At 36.4% G+C, this 25,890-nt stretch overlaps 1 protein-coding gene across 11 annotated transcripts in view; it reads left to right on the plus strand.

Annotated features, from left to right (window-relative positions):
• DLG2 (discs large MAGUK scaffold protein 2) overlaps positions 1-25,890 on the plus strand; it is a 2,032,915-nt gene that overhangs the window by 1,720,660 nt on the left and 286,365 nt on the right. For all 11 annotated transcript variants that reach the window (XM_063094161.1, XM_063094165.1, XM_063094169.1 and 8 more), the window contains one exon: positions 15,690-15,792. In XM_063094161.1, coding sequence (XP_062950231.1) covers positions 15,690-15,792 — 103 coding nt within the window. The remainder of the gene's footprint in view (positions 1-15,689; positions 15,793-25,890) is intronic.

Consider the following 25,890-nt stretch of genomic DNA (forward strand, 5'->3'; position numbering starts at 1 on the left):
ATAGGAGAGGCTAACAGGTCAATTAGAAGTCTACTGCAAGGTAATGAATCATAACACCATGATAGATCAAAAACAAAAAATATGAGTTTATAATGACAGTCAGAGAGAGAGAGAGAAGCAATAAAGGAGAAGCTCTTCTGCACAAAAGAATACCAACTAATGATTCTAGAGAAACAGAGAATTATAAAATAACCACTTTAGGCAAGAATAATCAATAGATGCCCCAAAAAAACTGGTGATGAAAGTTTATTGGAAAAAATGATATTCACATGGTCTCAAAAAATCACCCCACGGATTTGTCGTTTACACAAGAGAAAGGCACCTTTAGAATGGAGAGATCTAGGGATCCTTAATCAAGTGACCAAATTTAGCATCACCAAGTGAAGCAACCTTACATTTTGGGTCTTCTACTGTGATATAGTAAGAAGTACATAACATTACTCACTAGATTTTTCTCAAAATGTTCGATCTGATTCTGATCAGGTAGAAATAATCAGACAAGTCCATAATATGGAGTAGTCTTAAAGCATCTGGCCTGAAATCTTGAAAAAAAAAAAAAAAGGCAATGTCATTAAAGAATAAAGAAGGTAGTGTTTTAAATTTAAAATGGTTAAAGACAACAACCAAATGCTATGCATAAACCTTGATCAAATCCAGGATTTAAGAAAAAAATCTACAAAAAACATTTTGAGAATAGTTGAGGAATTTTGAATAAGTATAGTATATTGAATGGTGTAGAATTATTGTCAGTTTTGTTGGTTTTCTTTGATGTAATAATGGCATTATGATTATACAGGAAATATCTTTACAATGAAGAGATGCCTTGCTGATATATGAAGTTGAATGTGACATGATTTCTGCAACATATTTCAAATGGTTCAGAAAAAAAGGTGTCTGTGTTTCTCTCTTTTGATAGGTAGACAGATAGGTAGGTAGACCAAGAAAGAAGGAGGGAAGGAAGGAAGGAGAATAAATGTTCCATAATGGTAGTTGTCATTGTAATTTTTGTAATTTGAAATTTTTCAAAATAAAACATTAGGAAGGAGGGTCTGTTGCAATAGTCCAGATCAATGCTTAGGGCTAGGGTAGTAGATTAGAAAGTAAAGAACAAAAACAAAAGATATTTTGAAGGGAAAATAGATTAATAAATATCATTTCTCAACAGTAGTGGTAAATACAATTTGATTTCATTTGTGTCTATTCAGATCTCCGTCTCTTGATTTGACAGATAAAGCAACTGGGAAGAGAGGATTTAAGAGTTCTTAACACAGTTTGCCTAAACTCAGAAAGAACGTTTCCTGGGAGATTTTAGGCAGTGAGATGATGACTTTATTTACAAGTGAGGAAGAAGTAAGAGAAATGCTAAGATGTAATTATGGGCAGTGGTCAAATGCCAAGATGGACATAAGTCCAAACACAAAAGAATGTCCTTATCCTGAGGAGCTATGATGAAACAAACATCACAAGAGTCCTGCACGCAGTAGCCTTAATGAATTTTGACCAAGATAATTCCATTAAGACCCTATTTCTACTCAAGGCTTTTAGATGCTTTAGGAATAGACCATTTGACAGCTATGTCTCTAGAGACAGTTTTATTCCTTCCTTTAAAATTGATTTTAAAACTTATGAACAAGGTTAACTGTGCAAGAAAAATATGGGGAGTACAAGACCCTCTTTTACCTACACCACAATCTTACTACTTTAGATTATGAAAACCTAACCATATTAGTAAATATTATAGGATATGTAGAAAGAAATAGCTTTATTGCTTTCAAGTCTGTATAATATTTAAACCAATTCTTAGTTTATAAAATTTTGTCAAGAAGTATCCAACTAGACTTGGTTTAATAAAATAATTAAGTTTATTAGCAATTAGGATATTTATGTTAAAAAGTGTTTCTTTTTGCAGATACTATTGCATTTTTGGAAGGATAGTTTTTCACTGTGCCATGACTATGCCACAGTTTGCAGGATGTTTAACATGCCTGGGCCTTGCATGATTAATACCAGTGCTGACCCCCAAGTCTGACATTTTAACAACAAAAAAATACCTCCCTCCCACACACATTTCTATACCCAGTTGAGAACTACTGTTAGATTCTAAATCACTGAGGGTCAAGCTGTTGCTCTTCACCAATGCTTCCCCTGAAATTAGCACAATGACTGGCACACAGAAGGCATTCAGTAAGAAGCTATTGAATGGATTAATGTAATGTTTGAAAATTTGATTACTCTAGGACTCAGTTTTCCTATACATATTACTGTATTTTTAATTTGACTGCATAGACCTTCTTGGTTTTTATTGACAACCTCAAATTCAGAGTTAAAACATTTTTTGTATAACTTTGAAAGTTCTTATGGTAATACATGTTCACTTAAAATTATTCAGATAATATAAAAGACTATAAAATGAAATGTAATCTCTTCTCTCCTCTTCAGCATTTCTCTCCTACCCTGCCACAACACCATAGCCCTTGCCTTCCAGTAGCATTTGGTTGTATAAACTTTCAGGCATTCTCTGTAAGATCATATATCCTTTTTTTTTTTTTTTTTTTTTTTTTACATAAATGGGTTTATATATACATACAGTTCTACAAATTACTTTTCTTTAACTTAGCTATATGTCATGGATATTTTTCAGTTTCAGAATATTAGACATGTATGCCACTGCTTCTGTTGGTGGCATAGTATTCCATTATATGAACATTTCATAACCTATTTAATCAATTCTCTATTGATGGTGTTTTTTAACAGTAGATTAAATTTAGTGATATCCTAATATCAGAAACCACAGAAAAAACTAATTAAAAAAAAAATACAGCACATGCAATCTTCCACCAATTTCAAAAGGGAGAACATGTTGACCAAATTCAGAAGTTTGCTTTTATTACCACCGTCCATCAAGGAAAGGGTCTCACCTTCAAATTTGAGCCTAACCTAAGGGAATCTGTCAACCTGGAAGCACAAGCACACCCCAATCCTGGAGCGCTTGAGGGGTGAGGTGAGAAGCCACAAAGCAGATCATGAGGACAGGAATTTAGCCTCCTACACCTGTCTGACCCTTTGCCTGCACAGTTTGGGGCTCAGTGATGTGGAGGTGAGTGATTCCTTAGCAACAATGTTCTCGAGAGCATTAATACATTGGTTGGTGGCTTCAAGGACACCTCTACTGTGATATCTACAGCCTTACACAGTTCTGAGAGACACTACTATTGACAGAGACCCTTGCACAAAGCCCAATATGGTACAGCGCTGGAATGAGGAGCCCAGGTCTCACGTGTGTTGGGTGGATCACTGTTTTCATGTCCACATTCTCTTCCAAGTATATCCTGAAGGAAGTTCCCAAGCCATTCTGCCAAGTCTTAATTGATGATGGAGCCCCAAAGGGCCAGCAAGTTTGTAAAACAGCCAAGTCACAGCACAACTTGAGGCTGAAATCAAAGACAGCACAATTGAAGGCTGGCAAGAGCGCAGGGGAAAACAGAGGTACATCACCAAGAGAGGTGTCCACATCTGACTCATCGTCTGTCATTAGAGAGCTTTTTAAAAATAAAGCTTCTTGGGCCCCACCCTCAAAGATTCTGATTCAGCAAGCCAGCTAAATCAGCCATTCTCCCCCTAGTTGACAAATTTCTTGTGAAAAGGACTCTGATCAGTGCCTGGCTCTTAATAAGTGAGCGAGAACTGGTTGTCAAATAAATTTTAATGCTCTGAATAAAATTATGTGATCTAATCATTATAGTCACTCATTAATTCAAGGAACATTATTGAGTACCTACATAGTGTTCTAAGCACTAGATGTATGGAGAGAAAAGATAAGATCCCTACTCAAGAGAAAGTTTTTTGGTTTTTTGTTTGTTTGTTTGTTTTTAGGGTAGATGAGATAATAAAATATCAGGTGGGCCTAAATTCTGTAAGAAATTTTAACAGGGTGTGTTAAAGATAGGCTAGTAGTTTACTTTAAAGGGGTAGTCAGTGAAGATCTCTCCGAGGAATTGATATTTTATCTGAGACTTGTGCTAATCGGGGATCAAATATGAGAAAAGCTAGGAAAGAACACTCCAGTCAAAGGAGGGAATTTTGACTGAGGTGAGACAGAATGAAGGCTCTTGTGGCCAAAGAACAGTGGAGAAGCTAGAGAGTGGTATGAGATGGGCAGAGCCCAAAACAAGGAGTTCACATTTTATTCAAAGTATAACAAGCCAGTGGAAAGATTTTAGCAAAGGAGAGTCGTGATCTGATCCACATTTTGTAAAGGTCATTCTGGCTGCTGAGTTGAAAATGTCTAGAAGACAGAGAACAGAGAGACCCGTCAAGAGGCCACTGCAGAATCTCTAGAAGGAATGATGGCTTGGCCTAGAAGGATAGGGGTGGAGTTGGAGAAAAGTGGGTGGAATTGAAATATGGCTTGGAACTAGAGTAAACAGATATGCAGCTGGTTACATGGGGAGGTGGGAGGGAGAGAGAAAGATTAAGGTTCTGGGTTCATTGGTTTGAGTGGAGGGTGGCCATAGTAGTATTTGGAGCATGATGAGTTTGAAAAGTCTTACACATCTAACTGGAAGTGTCAAGTAAGCAGATGAACTTACAAGCAATTCAGAGTTAAGGGAGAAATCAGAGCTGGAGATACTAATATCTTCTTGTATTTGTATAATAGTTTACAAGGTTTCAACTATTTCTTGCTTACCTATTCTTACAGAGACAGTTAACTTGTTAGTCAAAGCACATGAATCCTAAAATTTGCTTGTTGTGTTAGGCCTATAGTAAGCTGGGGTTGTATGACAAAATTATTCTTTATTATTTTCAATAGATTCCAGAATGATCAGCCCTCTATGAATGCCCTGGTAAACCAAAACATTTTAAAAGATTTTTTAAAAATATATGCGAATTATTGCATTAGCAAGCCAATTTGAAAGAGACATTAATGTTTACCTGCTAGGATATGCAAATATGCAATATCAGTTTTTCATTTTGCTTCTGCTCTAGGAGAATTCTGGTCTTGAGTTCTCATGTATCTACTGTCAGAAATGTTATCACTCTCCACCAAGTGCAACAGCCTCCAGGAGGAGAGGGGAACTTAATTAGAAATTTCCACTTCAGATATAATTGGCAGTTCATTCTGAAACATGCTGGAGGGTGTATGAAAGGTTTAATGCTGAACAAACTGTTTTTCTCAATTTATCCACAAAATACATATTGAGCACACAATGTATTTATTTATTAAGCACTGGAAAGGACCTCAGAGATTTAGCGTAAGGCTCTCTTTCTAGATGAAGAAACTGAGGCCCAGAGAGATGAAGGGACTTTCCAAAGTAAAATAAGCTAACAACAGGATGGACCTGGAACTCAAGATTCCTAACTCCTAGGATAGTGCTTTCCTGTATAGCACTTCTTGGTCAACTGAGCCTTTATTAAGATAATTTTATACTAACCCAGGTCATCTATTAATGTACTTTTTGTGTATCAGGAGAGTAGTCAATAATAGCTAATAATTATATGCCCTTATTATATACCAAGCACTGTCCTACGTGCTTTACATGTATTTTAACTAATGGAAACTTACAGCAACTCTATGAAGTCATTGCTCTTATTATCCCCATTTTATACATCAAGCCTCTTCTACGTCTAGATCTAGTCTGATCAGGGTATTAACTTTAGGAATACAAAAACTGAAACCATGATGAGCATTGACCACTTCTCTAAGCTCCAGATGGGTATTTTCCAACTGCCTGCAATACTGTTGATATCTCATAGACACGGCAAACTAAGCATGTCTAAGTTTGACAGAATACATTATCCTCTCATCCAAACTCATTTTCCGTCCTGTGTTCCCATCTTGATTAACAGTATCATCACACCTCCCATCATCTTAAAAATTTTTGACACCTTCCTCATCTCCCATTTCCAAACTGTTTAACACTCTATTTGGCTCCCAGAAGTATTTGAGAATAGCTACATAGAACCTCCCTCTGGGTCCTCTTTCGTGTCTATGCCCCATCTCCCACCCTCAACTCAATTCCCATTTTCCTAATTCAGGCCTTCATCATCTATCATTTGTAATATTGCCATCATATCCCCTCTACTTATTCTGTTTTTCAGCACTAACTCTTGCCAGGGTTAGTTATCCTCCCCCAAACACAGATCAAGTCATGTTAAATGCCTCCCCCAAACACAGATCGAATCATGCTAAATGCCTCTGTGAAACCCTTCCATGGCCACTTGTGTCAGAACTTCTTCACCCAGCAATCAAGGTCCATTTCTGCCAGCACCGTCTTTCCTTTCTCCCTCTCCACGCTCTATGCCAGCCACCCCAGACTGCTCACAATTCAAGATCAAATGGGATACTCATAATTTCCCTGCTACCCTCCTAAGTATGTGATACGTTTACTTGTGAATACATGTGAATGTATTTATGTTTGTTTGTTTATGTCTCACCTTGTTCGGTAAGAAATGTGAGGTGGGAAAACAGTTTACTAACTGTAAAACACTTTTGCGATGCTATTTTTAAGCCATGGAAATGATTGAATTTCCAACCCCAGGGAACCCTAGCGATGACGCGGCCCAGCATCTTCATTTTCCAGAGCAGCTCGCTCTTTGGCTTCAGTAAGTTAGTGGCAGAGTTAGCTACGGAACTCGAATTTCCACTCCACTGCATCAAATCACTTCAGGAAAATGAAAATAGATTTTAATCCCTCTTGAGAAAGGATGGGAGCCTTCTACACTTATTTAATACACTGGTAATACATCTGTTCATCTATTATCCATAGTCTCTCTGAGAAAAGTAGAAATAGTTTGAATTCTGCCCTAGTTTCTTCCTTGCTGCCCGCCTGCCACATTCCTCCCAGACCCCCAACTGTGAACTAATTTGCTTGAAACAGTCCCCTGGGTTCTGTACCTAACTAATTTTAATTGAAATCTAGTAACAATTATCTAGCCCTTTCCTACTGGGTCAACCCTTTGTGTTTTTCTACAATTAATAATTCAGTTAAATTTGTAGTTCTTAGCCACTCTTATTTCAAGACAGCCTTCTACCGAATCTATTCTTTGGACACTATTACCGATAAAAGCCATTTTAAAGTCCTAGTTTCACAGGAAATGGATATGCTCTATCACAACAGCAACCATTTATTGAGATCTATCACGTGCCAAGTATTACACATTTTATTTGCTTTATTTCTAATCGTCCTTTCAACAATCTAGCAAAATAAGGATGGATATCTTCTGGTGCATGTGAGTAAACTGGATCTCAAAGAGGTTAAGTAACTTACCCAAGGTCAAACAGCTGATAAGTGAAGAGACCAGGATTTAAGTGCTGGCCTTCCCAAGTCTAAATCCAGTGCTCTTCCCGTGACATGGCTTTCAGAGCAGGCAAGTGACATGAGCTGTGATGCAAAACCTGAGCAGTCGTGAAACTTGGTGCTGCCTTTTGAGAAACATCACCAGAGAGATCAATCCAGCCTTGGAGTCTTGCAGCTGGGCTGGCAATAAGCACATGCTTCTTGCATATTCCCTGAATTATTTCTAGCTGTAAGCACTCCTGGGGTACAGGAATGATGGTAAAACAATATTTCTCAATTTTAGGCAAGAAATGACTCCCATTGCAGTCAAGATAAACTCCAAATTTTCTAAAATGCTTATGATGCCCTGTACCACCATATCCTTGAGAGGCAGTAGTATGTTATGATAGACTCTTAAACCAGACTGCCTGGATTTAATTCCTGGCTTTGCCATATATCAGCAATTTAACCTTGGGCAAGGTACTGAATCTGTGCCCTAGTTTCCACCTCTGTAGAGTGGGGATTGTTGTCTGTTCTTACTTCACAGAGCTGCTGTAAGGGCTAAGAGAATTCATAGATATTTAATGCTTAGCACAGTGCCTGGCACACAATAATTGCCAAGTTCATGTTCATGTTCATCATCATCATCACCACCCCACCTTCAACACCTTCATTTCTCTTGCCTCATCTCTCACCTCTTTTCCATGTTTCCCCCCATATCTGCCCCCCCAGTGACATCTTCAGATATGCCCATCCCCTCTCACCTCCAGACCTTCACATGTGCCTGGAATCCTCTTGCTACTCCTTTGCTCATGCCTCTCTCTCCGACACTCTGGGGGAACCTCCACTCATCCTCATGAACTAACTCTCCAATCTTGTCTCAATGTCGCTTCCTCCAGAAAATTTTCTCATACCTCCTCATACCTTGGTAAGGGTCCCTCTTCTGTGTCCCAGAGCATACTGACCTTTTCTTGTCACCACACTTACTACCCAGTGTTTAATTTTTGTTTACCTGTCATTGTCCTCCACTGAACAGCAAATTGCATGACAGTGGCTATGTGTCACTCTACTTCACTTCTTCCATTAAATTGGAAGGGAAATAACTAAAATGAATATTTTAAAGAAACCAAATTTATATCAGCACTATATTTAACTCTAGGAACTACTCCAGGCACACGTTGAAAGATAATAGCCATACAGTGAGCATCCATCCATAGTGCCGTACTTGTCCCCACATGCACTTAGCTGAGTCTCTGATGAGGTATTAAATGACATCAAGATGCCAGAAATAATACCCATACGAGACATCCAGAAATAGAATGAACAGACTAGAGAAGGAGAGAGTTCCCTGTCACTGGAGGTTTACAAGTAGAAGCAAATGATCCCATAATAAGAATGATATGCAGAAATGGAAAAGGGAGTAAGATCATTTAACCTGGAGAAGAGAAAACTGTCTTCAAATTACAAAGAGGATCATACAGAAGAAGAAATAATTTTGTTCTGTGAGCCATCAGAGAGCAAACTGGAGCCAAGAAGTGGAAAGTACCAGGAAGATTCAACACAAAGAACATTTTTATCACTGGAGCTGACCCCAAATGAAATGGATTTCCCAAAAAGATAGTGAGTTCTTCATCAGAGCTAAGCCAGTGTCACAGAGAGGTTAGGTGATCATTTGCCTGGGGTAGAGTAGTGAGAATACATGAGTCACTTATTCACTTGTTTATTCACTCACTCAACTCTTTGGTTACTATGCATCTACTATTTGCCAGGCACTATGCCAGGGACACAAGTTTCAATCACATGAGAGTCCATGGAATTTCACAAGTAAGCACGTTCCAAAAGTCAGTTCAAACTGAATCATTAAAAAGTAAGAGTTTTCCAGGTAAGAAAGGGATGAGAAACTATGTTAGATAGGAAAATAGTATGTGCAAGATGCAGAAATGGCTGAATCGGAGAAATAAAAAAAGCTCAACATGGTGGGGGAAAAGGGTATAAAAATAATGTGGTTGAATCAGCCTGCAGGTACAGATCAGGGTTGAACAGGATCATGAAGGCTCTCCCCATTTCTGAAATTCTCTGATTCTGATATTATCCATTCCATAACACTAAGAGAAAAATATTTTCAGAGAACGAAGTAATTTATTCAGAGAACCCCTGGATCCCCAGGTCAGGGTTCCTAGTGGCTGAAGTAGCAAACATCATGCTCATCTTTTAAAAATGGAAAGAGAAAAGGTTGACCTTGGGCATGGTACCCCATTCATCTTCACATTAGCATCATCTGAAAGAAAAAATTCCAACAACTGAAAGTCAACTAAACGTGCTCAGATTTCTATCCATCTCCAACATGGTTGTGAAAAGGATGTTATAACAAATAAAATTTAAATATTTTTATTATCCAATGACAGTCACATGCATAAAGACGTAGCAATAGATGGAATTTTTCTAGCCCACCCAAAGCCTTTTTCTTCAGCCCTACATGATCTAATCATTATAATTTGGGCTGTAGTGTCTAGATCAGTTTGCTTTGGGGCTATTGCAGAACAGACCAGCATATCATCTGCTGTCAATTTCAGGGAGCTTGAGTTATGCCTTTGAAAGGCAAATTTCTGAACTGGCATCTTGTAGGCTTAGATCTTCAGAACTGGACAGGATGCTAAAGAAAAGACAGTGGGAATTGGTAGTTAAAAGCTCAGGAGTTTTAGTTAGACTGTTTAAATCATCCTCTTTCCACTCTATAAACTCGAGTAAGATAGTGTCAAACAAAATCACAACGAATTCAGTTAAAGATCTCAGTTGGCTTTATTACAATTCTAGAATCAGACAACACGTTATTCCATAAAATACAATAAGTGTTCCAATGAGCTAAGCAGAGGAGGTTGATTTTATAGACAGAAAAAGATTGAAGAGAACATAAACAAAGAACAAAAAGCTGATTGGTCACTTCAGAGTTACTTTCCTTGTAAGATAGGGACAGGAACACAGAACAATAGAAAAATAATCGACTAGGTAACATCAGGATATTTCTTGCTGTCTCTTTTTTGTAAGAATTAAAACAGAGGGAATTTCATTATCATACTTACTGAAGATTAAAGCTGGCCTGTTAGGGAAGTTAGCTGTTCTTTCTCCTGACTTCTTACAAGGTCAGGCCACAACTTAAGTGATATAGAACTTAGCAGGAGAGACTCCATTTTGACTTTTAGTCTGCTTTGTTGGGGCCTAGTGCAGGAACTTAGTCCAAAACAATCACCTCCAATGATCATTTTTACTTAACATTAGTGACTCTTTGATCTCAGTGTCCTTATCTGTAAAATGAGAAAAATAATCCAAGCTTCCTGAGGACTAAATGAGATAATCTATAAATATCTCCTACATACATGCAAAATGCTCAACAAATGTTAACAATTATTATTATTATTAATTTTGACAATAATTACATCCAATCTTTGAGAATACATGCTTCAAGAATCCATGCTTCAAAGAGAGACTTCTTCTGAAGGAGAAAAGAACTCTAAAGAGAACTCAGAATCCATTCATCCAGAAGGGAAAATTCAAACTGAAGCAAAAAAAAAAGAAAAAGAAATAATAAATATGTGAGCCTGTGTCACACTTGGTATTTTAAAATGTCATATCAATGATGTAAACTGTGAATACCTCTGAAAATGTTATTTGAGCAAAGATTACTGATTAAAAACTCAAACCTCAGGGATAGAAATAAGAATCAAAGTGACCTTGAAAAGTTTGAAAGACGAGAGGAAACCAGGAGGAAAACCAACAGGGACAAAGGCAATGTTATTGTTCAGGATAACAGCAGAAACAAAAATTTCCACAAATGGAGAGACTCATGTAGAATTAGGCCTAAGAGTAGCAAGATTTGGTTATTACTGGTCCAGTGGAAAAGGTATGCAACACACACATACGAGTATTAGGGCACATCTGCTGCAGTGTAAAGAACACTGGGCTGGGCAAGAGGAGCCCTGGGCTGGTCCTACCCTAATGCTAACTCCCATAGGACTTGTGCCAGTTCCTTCCCCTGTGAGGATCTTCTCTAATTCTCTGATGTATGAGTGCTGGACAAATAAGTTTCTAAAGCTCTTCTAGTGCTGAAATTCTGTGTTCCTAAAAACAAACAAACAAACAAACAAACAAACAAAAACATGAAGTAACCCATATATTATGTTCTGCATTGGTTAATTCCCATCAGTTTTTTTTTTTTTTTTTCATGACTTATAATCACAGCTCTTTGAAAAAACTCTAATGAAAATAATAAATACTATTTGCTGAATGCCTGTTTGTACCTGCAACAGCCCTGATAGGTAGGTAGGTATTATACTCATTTTACAGGTCAGGAAGCTGAGATTCTTCAAAGAAGTTAAGTGACTTTCCCAAAGAAAGAAATTAAGAGATTTTCTCAAGGTAGTCTTGAGATTCAAAGCCATTTCTGTCTGACTCCAAGTCTTTCGTTCCTTACTACTCTCTTCTGCACTTTTCTTAGTGCATTAACTGAGAAAAATTCAGAGAATGACTAGAATGATGAAAGATGTAGAAATCTTATGCTACAGAGGAAAGGTCCAAGAAATGATGCTGTTCACTTGGTTCTCACATCAAACATCAAAATTTATTCCACTAAAGATTAAATAGCTAAAAATTAAACTATGGTTGTACTACAGGAAAACATGGGTAATTTGTTAAATATGTTTGAGAGGGAAAGATATAATATAAAACTCAAAAGCCAAAAAGGAAAGAAAATAATAAATGTGACTGTACAAAACATTGAAAAATTCTCTATAAAAAAATATAGCATCCAAGGGAAAAGTGAAAACACGATAAAATACAAATATAATAATGCAAAATACAAATAGCAAACCAAGAACAATATTTCCAATGGTTATCTGAGGAAGCACCAGTATTCTCAATACCCAGATAATTTTTTTTAAAAAAACAAATTTAAAAAAAATAGACAAAATAAATGAACAAGCATTTTATGTAAAAAGAAATTCAAGTAATAATGAACATATAAGAAGATGATTAACCTCATAATTGAAGAAATGCAAAATTAAAAAATACAGTTGTTTATCAGAATAGAAAAGGTCAAACACTGAGGTATGTACAATTATAAGAGTGTGAGGAAGTAGAAAATCATGTATTATTTGTGGGAGTATAAATTAATGCTACATTTTTGGAGGCAATTTGGCAATGGGTATCAGAATTTAACACTCATTCCCTTTATTCAACAACTTACTGCTAGATGGTATTTATTACAGCATTGTTTATGATAGCAAAATACTGAAGCAATTTAAGGATCCATTGATCATGCACTAGTAAAATAAATTGTTTTACACTGAATAACAGAGCATTCCATGGATATTAAAAAGAATGAGATTCATGTGTAAGGATATGTGAAATAAGAAAGTTCTCTAAAATATATTAGTAAGTGGAACATATCAAGGTAGAAAACAATATGTAAAACATGATTTTATTTGTATAAAAATTTTTAATTATTTATATATTTTATAAAATAATATATTTATAACAAAAGTAATTACTAATACAATACAAAAAATAATTAGTAGTAATTCATATACAAGAAGCCATGAACATGGTTACCTCTGGAGAGAATAATAGGAGGTAAGGGAAACCTTCTATTTTTATGCTTTTTTATACTGCTTTAATTTTCATAAATGTCCATTATGTGCATATATTAATTTTATTTTTATATTAATACATTACCTGGGCAATGAGATTATGGTCTTTTTTTATTATTTATTAGTTTCTGTATGTTTAATGAATATATAGTCTTTTTTTAAATGTGCAATAATAGCAAATTAAAAGAAACAAAAATCCGTTGACCTTGGAAGTTCATTTCCAGGGAACTTATCCTTCAGAAACACTTTAACAAGTGGGTGTAGTAGCAAAAAACTGGAAACAACTTTATCCACATCAAGGGGATCTCACTGAATAATCCTGGCACATTCATACCATGGAATACTATGCTACCCATTAAAAGGAATGATATGAACTGATGTGAAAGATATTCAAAATATATTGTTAAATGAAAAGCAAAACAAAAACAAGTTGTAGAATTGAATATGTGATATGATCTATTCATTTAAATAAAAAGGCAATAATATATTAAAATATGTATGTAGAGAGAGCAACAGAAATAGTTATGTGCTTAAATGGGTATATAGTGAATTTTTAAAAAGAACTCACAGGACTGGATGGTTAACTCAGTTGGTTAGAGCACAGTGTTGATAACACCAAGGTCAAGGGTTCAGACCCCTGTACTGGCCAGCTTCTAGATTAAGTAAATAAATAAATAAACAAACAAATAAATAAATAAGCAGTTATCTCTGGAAGTGGAGATGGTGATGGGACTTCTACCTTTTCCTTTCATACCTTTCTGAGACAGAATTTATTTACCATGATCATACAGTTTCTATAAAGATTTTATTTATTTTCTAACTGAAACATGCTGCTAGCCAGTTAGCTCAGCTGCTTAGAGCACAGTGCTGTAACATGAAGGTCAAGGGTTTGGATTCCTATACTGGCCAACTGCAAAAGAAAAAAGAAACATATTGATTGTACATATTTATACTTATGGGGTACAGAGTTATATTTCAATACATGTATACAATACATAATGATCAAATTAGGGCAGTTAACAAATTCATCATCACAAAAAATTTCTTTGTGATAACATTTGAGCTCCTCTTTTTAGCCATTTGAGGACATACAATAAGTTATTGTTAATTATAGAGGCCTATATTATTTTTCAATAAAAAGTTAACTCTAATTGTTTGACAAAAGAAAAAATTATTTGACAGAAAGTTTGTGCAGTTCAGCTTTTTGCAGGCAGGGACCTGGATCAAATTACCTTTCCTGTGTCTTCTGGCTATCAGAGACATACTTCTGACTCATATCAATAGCCTAGACAGTCTCCAAAATGACTGTCATCTACCAAGGAGTACATGTGGAACTTTACAGTCTAAGGGAGTCTTAGACTCAAATATCTTAACATTCCCTTCCCTCTGAGGTAGGAGAAATTTGAGGCTCAGAAAGGGATGATAGTCAGCTAATCAGTGGCACAGCCAGGCCAGGCCTAGCTCTGTGGAATTCCCAATATCACCATGTATCAATGCTTGCAGTGAGTTCACCAGAATAGAAAGCCAGGCAAGAGGCAAGGAAAATTATAAAAGTTATTGAAAATTAACAAAGAATTGTTAACAAAATTAACAAAGTTATTGTGAGAGGACCAGAATGTGGAACTGGAGATTACAGATGTTCCAGGCCTGATGGGGCAAGTGTTAACCACCCCCATCTACCACTCAATATCACTGTCAAAGAGGATTGATGAGAGGCAAAATAAAACTATACATTTTACACATAGAAATGCCAACCAGTTCTTTTACTCTTCTTTCGTAGTCCATAACAACCTGCTGTGTAAATAAAAGGAAACAGAATTCTGACATCATCTCCAAAAACATAGTTCTGTGCAGGTTAGAAAACTGTGCACTCAGTTCAAGCAGAAAAGCTTCTTAAATGGCTTGTCTTGTTCACTTTTGTTCCCCGACTTCTGTCCCTCTTCTGCAGCAGACACAGAGCCCTGTTTGTTGGGGAGCACTTGGTAATTATACTGTGTTGACTTAGAGTGAATTAATTCAAGAAAGATTTTAGCTTTTGCATCACATTAAATTTGACTTAAGAATGATTTTTCACTCTGGCGCAGTTTGGGTCTTGTTTTTTAGATGCTCTGTTTCTCTGTCAGTGTGGGTTCCAAAATGGGAGTTAGCAATAGCAAAATAAACTCAAGGCACTCTTTATTTCATTTTGTCAGAACTCATTCTGGAATTGTGCATGAGAAATGGGGCAGTCAAGTTTATTTTGGAACAAGGCTCAGGGCTGTCTAACCAAGCTCAGGATGACAAGACTAGGCAATTGACCAAAGAGAAAGATTTGGCAGACAGCCAGCCCCATTCCATAAGTCTCCCCAGAACCTCATCTGAATATATTAATCTGTCAGCACATACTTGTCTATGTGCATTGCATGTGTCTCTCTTTATTATCCTGTTTCCCTCTAATTTTGAAGGCTCCTATCTATCCCAGAAATCTAGAAAACACACAAGGACATATTAAATGCATGCACTAAAATCCTGGCAGACATGGATAGACAAAAATGTTTTTAACCCAGTCAGACCATGGCACAAAGACCACAAGATGAAATTTCGTATTTCTGCTAACTAAAAATTATCAAGACCGTGAAATTTGCTAAGTTAACAAACACGTGCATAGGATGTGAGGTTTTGAGATATGTGACATAATCTTAAATAGCCTCTCAGTTTTGAGAAACTTTTTTTTCTATCAGATTAATCTGCCGTATGAAATAGCAAAATTGTCTGGCTTCCTCTCTTGTAGGTGAATGGCATTGACCTTCGTGGAGCATCCCATGAACAGGCAGCTGCTGCATTGAAGGGAGCTGGACAGACAGTGACGATTATAGCACAATATCAACCTGAAGGTCAGTCAGAACCCAGACATATAAAGTTCTGATATGTCTCTGTGAATGTGTACTCACATTACTGATCACCTGTATTAACCAGAGTTACCACCAATAATGTTTTTTGAAACTACTTATGGTGAAAATTTGATGGTTCAAGTCCAAAGAACATGAGGCTTCATTTCCCCTAATCTTCCAGGAAAACATCAGGCAGTTAGAAAGGCCTGTATGAAAATAGGAATTCAAATAAATAGTAAACAGCATCAGTATTATTTTATTTATATTCTTATCTGGTACACATTTTTGGTCACCAATGGATACTGTAAAAACAATTGAGATTCAGGAAGCAAAGAGGAGAGATTTTGCACAGAAATAGACCATGATCAGTAAAACCAAATTCTCTCCTTATGGCATTAACTTAATTCTCATTAACACCAAAGTGGTTTTTGGATATCCTTGATGGGGATTCTGTTGTTATTGTTGTTGCCTTTTTTGCTACACTATCTCTTGTTTGCAATAAATCACTGTAAACCATTAGACTTAGTAAAATGTCATAAATTGTATTAGCCAACTGAAACATGATGATTCTCAATTGGATTAGCAATACCCCTGCTCTTTGATTTATTTAAACATCTGTTTCTGTGATCAGAATGAAGCTCAGTGAGACAACTGGGATGTTACCTATTGCGTGGATGATTTCTCAGCAAATTCATATATAGATTGCTCCTTTGTAAATGAAACATACTTAAGCTCACCACTGTGGACTAGACCTTATACAAAAAAAAAAAGGCAAGACAGAGAGAAATATGGCTTCTGTTTTCAAGAAATGTAGTTGATTGGTTTTTGTCCACTTGGCTAGCAAAGAGGAGTATTAAATAGCTAAACATGAGGGTGAGAGATGCTATCAAGGAAGAGCCTCTGTGCATGTGTGTGGGTGTAAAGAGGTTCTTTGGCCTTTTCAAATGATTCTTTGTTAATGTCACTTGGTCTAATGTTTGGAAGACTGAGGTCTGTGTCTTGCCTGCGACAGCTTTTGTTTTACCATTAGTGGTGGCCAATCACATATACTGCATAAGAATTAAAAAAAAACCACTTTCTTCCACTTGTGTGCTTGGTATGTTAGCTTCACTTCTGATTTGCTTTAGAATTAGAATTTGCAATTAAGTTATACAAAATTGTTTATAAATGTTTTCTCCTTTGGGCCTGAGTCAGATATGGCCAGAAAGCTGGGGAAGGGAGGACTTGTGATGGCCAAAGGAGGATGATGACAACACCAGGGGAACATGCTCTTCCCAGCTAACTTTGGGAAGTTTTTCTACTTCCGAAATGTTAGTAGACTTGTCTTCTAATAGAAATCAAGGACTCCAAAAGTATCTATTGTAAAACAGAAAATGAAAACTTCTGAGTTAGCACAATTGGATTAATGAATTCTACTTCATATAGTAAGAAATTTTTCATGGGAATCTTTAATTTTCTTGAGAGCTGTTTTCTTTCAACTCTATATCCTTTACCATCACATCCCCTGCCACAAGGGCATAAACATCCCTGGCTGTTTTCCTATTTCTGAAAAGTTCGACTCAAACAATTCTGTAGACCGATAAGATGGTTAGAATCATAGTTACTCCAATTAGAAGCTCTTGATAGTGATCAAGTGTTCAAATAACCTTGAACAGGATGATTTTAAGCTTTAAAGCTTATGATAAAGGACAAATACGTCCTAGCTCCATCAGTGTAAATCTTCATCTTTCTACTGGAGCTTCCTTACAGCTTGGTTTTCTTTAAGCAAGATATTTAATTTGGATATTATGCTGTACTGTATCAAGATGCCTGCTCAAAGCATGTTATACAAATCATACAAATTGATTTTTAACATGCTTCTAAAGAAACCTCCAGATAACAAACTTCTCTCAAAATGCCAAAGAACAAACTGGATTTACAGAATGACTTCACTATTTTAATAGTCTAACTGTATTCTAATTTGTCACAGCGTTGAATTAGTTGGAAAGGTAATGACAACATCAAGCAATTGGGGTTTTACCCCCCACTTTGCAAATATTACTTGTAACCAAGCCTAAATTTAACTATTGTTTTGAATGGAAAACTGATTGGATTGTTCTTTTGGTCACTAGGGACATTTAAATTGTACAACATCTTTGGGAAATAATGAACAATTTACCTTTAAAATAAAAAATGAAATGAAGAGTGTGCCATGAGACTTTGCTAGGAAATTCTCACCAGGCCCCCTTCATTTGCACCAAGATTGTGATGTATCCAACCCTTAAGACAATGCTAAGAGAAGACATCTCTTTTGGTATGGTCAAGAGCCAGGTTTCCAGTAAATATGTTTTTCAGTCACATTGAAATGTTTTATCAGGAATCTTCTAAATGCCTTGCTTAGTATTACCAGATATTCAGAAAATTCTACCCCTCACCCCAAGTAATATAGCATGGCTTTTGTCTTCAAGGAATTTTTTTATCTAATTGAGGAGAAAGGACTTTCGATAGAGATCAGTTCCTGATGACATATGACCAAATTGTGTGATATTGGCACTATCTGTAAGAATTATGGAATGTCAGAGAAAAGATAAACCTGCAGGGGCCAGGACAGTATAAGAGTACTTTATGGAAATGTGGGAAACAAGCCAAATCTTGAAAAATGGTTGGGATTTGTATTCTAGAGAGGAGGCAGAAAGAATATTTTGCTAAACCACGAGACTGTAAGCTCATTGCATGCAGACACCGTAACTCTATTTTGTTCACTGATAGATCTCTAGTGTTATAATTAGTATTTTTTAAAGAGTTATTGAATTAACATATAAAAGTTTACCATCCTCAGTACTTAAGTTTCCGCTTGAAGGTAATTGAAGATTAGAGGGAGTCTTCATTTTTACTACTTGCCCTTTTCATTTTTGCCTCAAAGACAAAAAAGAATTGCTAAAAATGTGTCTGTGGCAAAATATAAAACCATTTTCAACTGTTTTTCATAGTGCTTAGCACATTTTTAAAAATAATTATAATTTATTATTATCATAATGTAGTTGTAAATGTCTCCTTCGGCAAGTTTCACTCCACAAAGTAAGGCCAAAGTTGCTACACACACTTCTGCTTAAAATGAGCTTGGCCTCAGTTGTCTGACTTACTCTATTCATCATCAGTCTTACTCAATGTCTAGTTCAAGGTAGCGGAATTGAATCCAATTTGAAGAGTCATACAAACAATGTTTCTCTTTGGTGGTGTGATTGTGATTCATTTTTAGCATCTTTTTTTTAATCCAATTTATATCATGTACTTACTTTGAAATTTACATGTGTTACATTAATAAGAAGAAAATAATGAAGTTATTTTCTTCCTTTCAAGAGGATCATATATCTGATACTTCAGGAATAATTCCATTTAAGCATTATGGGAAGTAAATTATTGTAAAAACTTTAATTACCTCTATTGAGTTAGTGAAGTTACTCTAACACCACTTCACACAAGAAAACATGGTGCCCTGCATACGCACACGCGTGCATGCGCATACATACTCTGTTCCTTTCCTTGCCCTTCTCAACCATCTTCTCATTACTTCTAGAGTTATCTTTTTATTATGCACAAACCCCTTGCCCTTCACATTATATTACCAGCCAGCTTCCAAGTCTCCTCCCCCATTCACCCACCCACAGCATCGTCCTTGTGCACTCTCCTGTCCCTGTGCTGCTCAGGACTGCTCCCTCCTCCTGCACTTGGTCCCACACTGTCATGCTTCTCTGCCTTTGCTCTGTGGTTCTTCTGCCTGGAATTCCACTTTCTCCCTTTCCATCTGCAGGATTCCCACTTATTTTGAGGGCCCTCAGATGTCATTTCCACTATGAAGCCATCTTTAATCTGCTCAGTCAATGTTGACTGATTTTTTTCTCTAAGTTCCCCAGAACTGTACTCAGAAACCTGGTGTGACCCTTATCGCAGTTTGCACACTTCTGCATTCAAGTGAGCTCTTGGAGAGCAGGGCTTCTTCTGTCACTCATTTTATCTCCCATGTTAATTCACTCAATTCAAATTTGACTATACTTTATTAATGAGTTATTGAATGAGTCTCCCCTTGTTCTAGAAGTGCCATCGTATATTTTCAGTGTGTTGGCAAATATTAATAGTAAGCACTTTAAAAAGTTTGCTGAATGCATACTGAATAAATAGTCTGGGGTTTTGATATTAGATGCAGAAATGATAAATGAATCCCTGGATTGGACATTTCATGTTGGTACAGTTTTTAGATTGTGCCTTTTTGTTTTATGTTACAAAACCTTTCATGACCCTGAGACATTCAGGAGATCCAAGAAGTTTGTGTGTCATTCACCTCTACTTTGCCTATCTCTCCCTGCTAAATACAGATTATCAATCAAATTCATAACTGTTGCTAGAACTCCTCAGCTAGTGAGGCAATGAGCCTTTTCAGGCTTTAATCCCTTTAGTGATGGCCTCTCTTGCAGATGAGTAAAGAAGAGTGAGTTGGGATGAAGTAAGACTGAATTCCATCCTGACAGATGCCTCTATAAATCAAGAGAATGTCATTATAGAGGAGGAAAACTGCCTCCCTACCATCCAAGATTCAATAACCGGTCTATGAAATAAGCTAACAGTAGACACATTAACAGGAGAAAAGGTATACAAATTTATTACATGCACAGGGGCATCAAATGAAAGGAAAGTGAAAACTCAGTAAGCCAGTGAGATCTAAAAGCTTATATACCCTCTTTGGAGAAGAGGGGAGAGGGTATGTAGGCAACTTAGAGAAGAGTAAATGATTTGGGCGAAAGATAAATGGGCCCTCAGAAGAATAAGTGATAGCACGTGACAGAGTCTGTCTGGGTGTGATATTGACCTCCATTCTCCTCTCCTGTGGTGTGAGTTCATCTTTCCTGGTTGATTAGATTCCTGGGGAAGGAATTCATGACAATTATGTTCTTTTTGGAGGATCTGTCTTTAATCAGATGAGAGAAGTTCAGGGAAAGCCCCTCCCTGCATTTGCTGTTCTCCAAGTGACCTCAGTTCTAATCCAAAGCAACATGTTTTGGGGTGGCATTTCCTGAACTCCTTCATCATTAAGACATCACTATAAAATTTCTTTGAGTAACTTACTATATTTTAAAGCAGAAATTCATTTGAATAATCTTTTTCAATCCTTTTAAATCGTGAGGCTAATTCAGAAGGAGTATTTATTCTTTTCAGGAAGAAGTAAAGCTGACCCTATTTAGAGGAACCACTGTCACAGAGCTTAAACCACAGTTGGACACTGTGGTGCATTTCTCTATGGGGTCAGAGATACAATGAAAGTTTGAATGAATATGTAATTTACCCCCTGAAGAATATAGACACCTTCTCTACCTTAAGATTCCCAGAAATGAGAGTGCATACACCATCTAAGAAATTTACTTACAATGCAAGACACAGTTCTTTCTCTAAATCAATGTCTACGTAGGTTTATGTATATGAATGAGCAGCTGTAGCATGTTGAAATATTTTCCCAATGCAAATAACTACATCTTAAATGCTCAGGCAAGATTTGTAAAGTCCAGGTGTGGATCTTGGTCAGAAATTGCATCAGTATCATCAGGGAACATTTAAGATGAGCTTTCGGAATGGAAAGTACCGTGCAAGACTCTGGATTGGGAAGAGGCCAGTTTTCTAGCGCAAACTGTAACTCTAGCTTGTAACCTTGTGCTTTTTCTCAATTATTTAAAAAAAAAAAAAACAGGGTAGATAAGATATTTTCAGTAGAACCCATAAAAATACAATCCTTGATAGGTAGTAGAGAGCATAAATTCCATTACTTGAAAGTTTTGCCACTAGCATTACATCTTTTCTTTGCATTTTTTTAATACTTAAGAAGAAATGAATGTACAACCTGATTAACTTGATGGATTCAGTGTGGTTTAACTAGAACCACTAAGTAGAAATTGAAGGTTGTAAGAATCCTTAAAGATCATTTTGCCCAACTTCCTCATTTTGCAGATGGGAAAACTGATGGTCAGTCAGCATCCAGACAAGAAGGAACTTCAATATCTTAAAATTGTACTTAAAATTAATATCTTAAAATTGTACATAGCTACTAAAGCTGAGGCTAGCTGAGCAGTTAGTAATTTCCTTAGTTCTTTTCATTCACTGTAGTAGCTCATGGTGGAGTGTGGCTTCATTAGCCCAAGAAATCTAATCCAAAAAGATTATTAGAATCAAATGGATATAAAAGGGTCAAAAAAATTCTCAGGGGGCCTCAGGGCTTTCTCATATACAAAAAGCTTGTCACTTGTTAATCACTATTGTTTTTATATACCATTGAATAGTATACAAGGGTACTTTTAAAAAATCGTGAAAAAATTCATATTTTATTTTTAATTCTATTTTTCCATGATCTTTTTGAAGTACCTTCATCTACAGAGAACATTAAACATGTAAGCAATTATTGTTAATTAAAAAAATAACCACCTATCTGGAAATATTGACATTTCGATATATAGTTCAAATGTATTATAATTTTCCTCTTTTCCATCCTCACTTCTTTCTGCACCCTTCATCAGTCCATCCATCCATCCACCTATCATTAATCCACCTGTATTGCAAAATATCAGATTTCTCCTAACATTTTGCATTAATTCAGGTTTAATTAATCTGGTTGGCATATTCTAATTTTTACTGAAATATTAGGAAGAAAACTTCAATGAAACCTCACATGACTCTGGAATCCTTACTGTTTAGCTATGTCTTTCTCCACAACCCTCTCTCACACACATACACATTCCACTAACAAATAATGCTTCCATCAGCAACCGCAAACCTCCCCAGATGTCCCCCTCACTCAGTGTATCTTTTTTCTAGACTTCTCCTAGTTGCTTTTGTTTCCTCCTCAATCTGCATCTAACACACAGTGCCATGGAACATAACCAGAAAGATGATTCCTGCGAACAGAGTCTGCAGATTCATAGGAAGTTCTCTTCAGATAATGATTAATGATGCTGCATCCCTCTTTCCTTGCCCACACCCCAGTTTGGAACTAGAGTAATGTAATGAGGACAAGAGCAGGTATCACTCTCTTGAGCTGATTATCTATCTTGAAAATGTTACATTGCAAGCTCATATCAAAGGGGTTAAAAATATTTACAAAGCTGATTACATATTAATAATAGGTATCATTCTCCCCATTGAACTATCCCTGTTCCCATCTCCATAATAAATCTTAATCTATAATTAAATATATTTATCTCTAGGGGATTCATCTTGTGATTTTATATTATTTTGGGGGTCTCTTGCCATCTCTTGACATAAACCACTCACTCATTAATGCTGGAAGAATCTAAATAAATCTTTGTGCTAGAGATATTTTGACAACAAAGGAGACCTCTGAAATCCATACCTACTATTAGTAACACCGAGATCAAATGCATGGAAATAAAGGGTTCTGATCCTATTCTTGGCTGTGCAAGTATTACAGAATGAACACAGTCCTCACGAGATAACCCTTCCACTTGATAAGGAATTTTGAGATGTTAGATAAGCCAGTCCTCAAATTTAATAATGAGTAATGAGGTGTTTTTTCCTTTTGTTCTTGACTCTGCAGTTGCTGCTTCATCGACCACAGCTAAGTCACATAACTTTTCTGAGCACTGACTCCCTTGTTTGTTAATTAAGGTGTTAAAGAGATTATTTTTAAGGCTCCTCCCAGTTGACATTCTACAAAATTTAGTTTGTTGTGTCTTCTAATTGAAACATGTCCTCAAAAAACGCTTCTTACAAGCAGGTAATTACCAAATGTTCTCTTTTTGTTTCCCCACACATTTTAAACATGTAGAAATTCTGCTTTCACCCACTTGGAAAAATATCTCTGTAAACTGCTCTTTCTTTGTTCAATGGGATTTGAACCCTTCAATAATTGTTTTAGGATTAATACAAGTGGAAGCACTTATTACTTGTTAGGGGTGTCAGGATTAACAACTTATTGTGCATGATCTCTTTGCTTATATACCCACTGTAGCCTAAACCATATCAGTTTAATAAATTAAATTGTAATTACTAAGCTTGGAAACACATTTATTGAGGCTGAAAGGAAGTAATATGAAAAAAAAAATCAATTCCACGAAATCAAGGATGTTGAAAGCTGAAAAAGTGGAGATATTGTGAATTCTCAGAATCACAAGTAGTAGCAGATTTAGGGTGAAAAAGCCAAGCCCAGGAAATGCAAAGTATACATTTTTAATGTGCTTTATAGGTTCCTAACTCAAACAGGATTCCTGGTAGATTCATTGACTAAGTCTATAAAAGGCAAAAGTATCCAAATTGCATTCTGATTCAAGAAAATCTTTTCTTATTGCCCTCTCAGTTTCCTCATCTTTATCATGTTCCCACTGCTCGGGGTAATTTACTTTCTTAATATGGAGTTGCTGACACATGGGGAAAATTAAGTAATGGCAGAACAAAATTCATTTACTTGATCTTTATTCAGCTAATATTTATAAAATGCTTCTGATAAGTGGCATGCTGCCCTTAACACTGAAGATAGACTTGTGAAGAAAATAGATATGGCTCCTTCACTAATGGACCTACAGTTAGCCAAGTAAAGTCACACTAATGAATTATACAAGCTCAAATGAGTGTTCTAGAAAAAGAAGATAACTTGGGTCTAGACTCTTAGAGTCTTGATACTCAAGTGTACTCTTAGAGTACACTAAATTAGACCAAACAAAAACAAACAAAATACTCTGACCTAGATTACAGAGTCAAGAAGGCATCCCGAGGAAATAATACTTTCTTTAATCTGCAGGATGAGTAGGCATTAATTTGTCAAAGCACAGCAGAAGAAGGAGTTGTAAGGAAGAGTCCTTCAGAAGGGAAATGTGAGTGAAGTCATCCTGTGAAGCAGAAAGGATGGGGCAATGGAGGTACTGAAAGCCAACCAGAAAAAGTGGGAGAAATACTGTGTGTAAGGGGCAGAAGAAGGAGGCAGAGGTAGATCATGCAGGACTGTGTAAAGTATTTGGATCTTACTCCTGAAAGCAATTGGAGGTCTTTGAAAAGTTTTAAGCCCAAGTCTGGCAGGATCAGATTTGCTTTTCAAACAGTTGGCTCTGGTGGTTGAATAGAGAATGGACCATAGAGAACCAAAGGGGCTGAGGAAGGACCAGTTGAAAGGCATGGGGCTAGGTGAGAGGGGACGATGGCTGGATTACAGTGGTGGCAGAACAGGTGGAGAGAAGTAGACAGATTTAGGAGGAAAAGTGGGTGATAAAACCAATAGACATACACGTTTGTTTATTAAAATATATAAATTCATCTGTCTCATTTACACATGACAAAGTGTTATTGACTAGTTAAAAGACTAATAAATCCTTTGGAGAAAAGCATGTTTTATTCATCTTTATATCCTTGTTCCCTAGTACAGTGCCTGGCTAATAATAGGAAACCAAATGAAAAAAATAAATGAATGATGCCAATGAACAAACGATATATGTGTTATATATAGTATAATATATATGTTAATATAAATGTTTTATATATAAATAAATTCAATAGGAACTCTTTCTTTGCTTTTTTTATTTTAGCTAAAGCAGAATAAAATATAGATGACAGAAAAAGAAAGATGAAGAGAGAAGGGGAGATGGTTGCAAGAAAGAGAATAATTTAAACCAGCATATTTAAACTTCACAAAAGTTTATCATATAGGTTCTATTTCTTTGCCTGTTTTACACATGAGGAAACTGAGATACAGAAAACATAAGTGGTTTTCCCAACATCATACAACTAACCAGTAGAGTAAAACAAAGATTAAGTCTCAGGCAGAAAGGCTCTAGAATGATCCGTGCTCTAGACTGCTTTTCACAGGAGAAAGGAAAAGGAAACAGATTAACGTGGTGATAAAAGTGTTGGAGAGAAAAAAAATGGAAAGGGATGAAATGGTTGCAAAGAAAATAAAGAAGGAAAGAGAAGCTAGGAGAGGGGTATAGAGGGCACAAGAACAATTCAGATAGGGGAACAGAGATAGGACAATTTAGACAGGCAGGGTCGGAGAGTTAGCCCCCAGTTGTGATTGAGAACGGCCATGGGAAGTGCTGGCTCAGAGTAGGTCCTGGGCTGCGGAGCAGGTGCAGGCTA

This window comes from Cynocephalus volans, chromosome 4 (genome assembly GCF_027409185.1).
Source record: "Cynocephalus volans isolate mCynVol1 chromosome 4, mCynVol1.pri, whole genome shotgun sequence".
Lineage (NCBI taxonomy): Eukaryota > Metazoa > Chordata > Mammalia > Dermoptera > Cynocephalidae > Cynocephalus > Cynocephalus volans.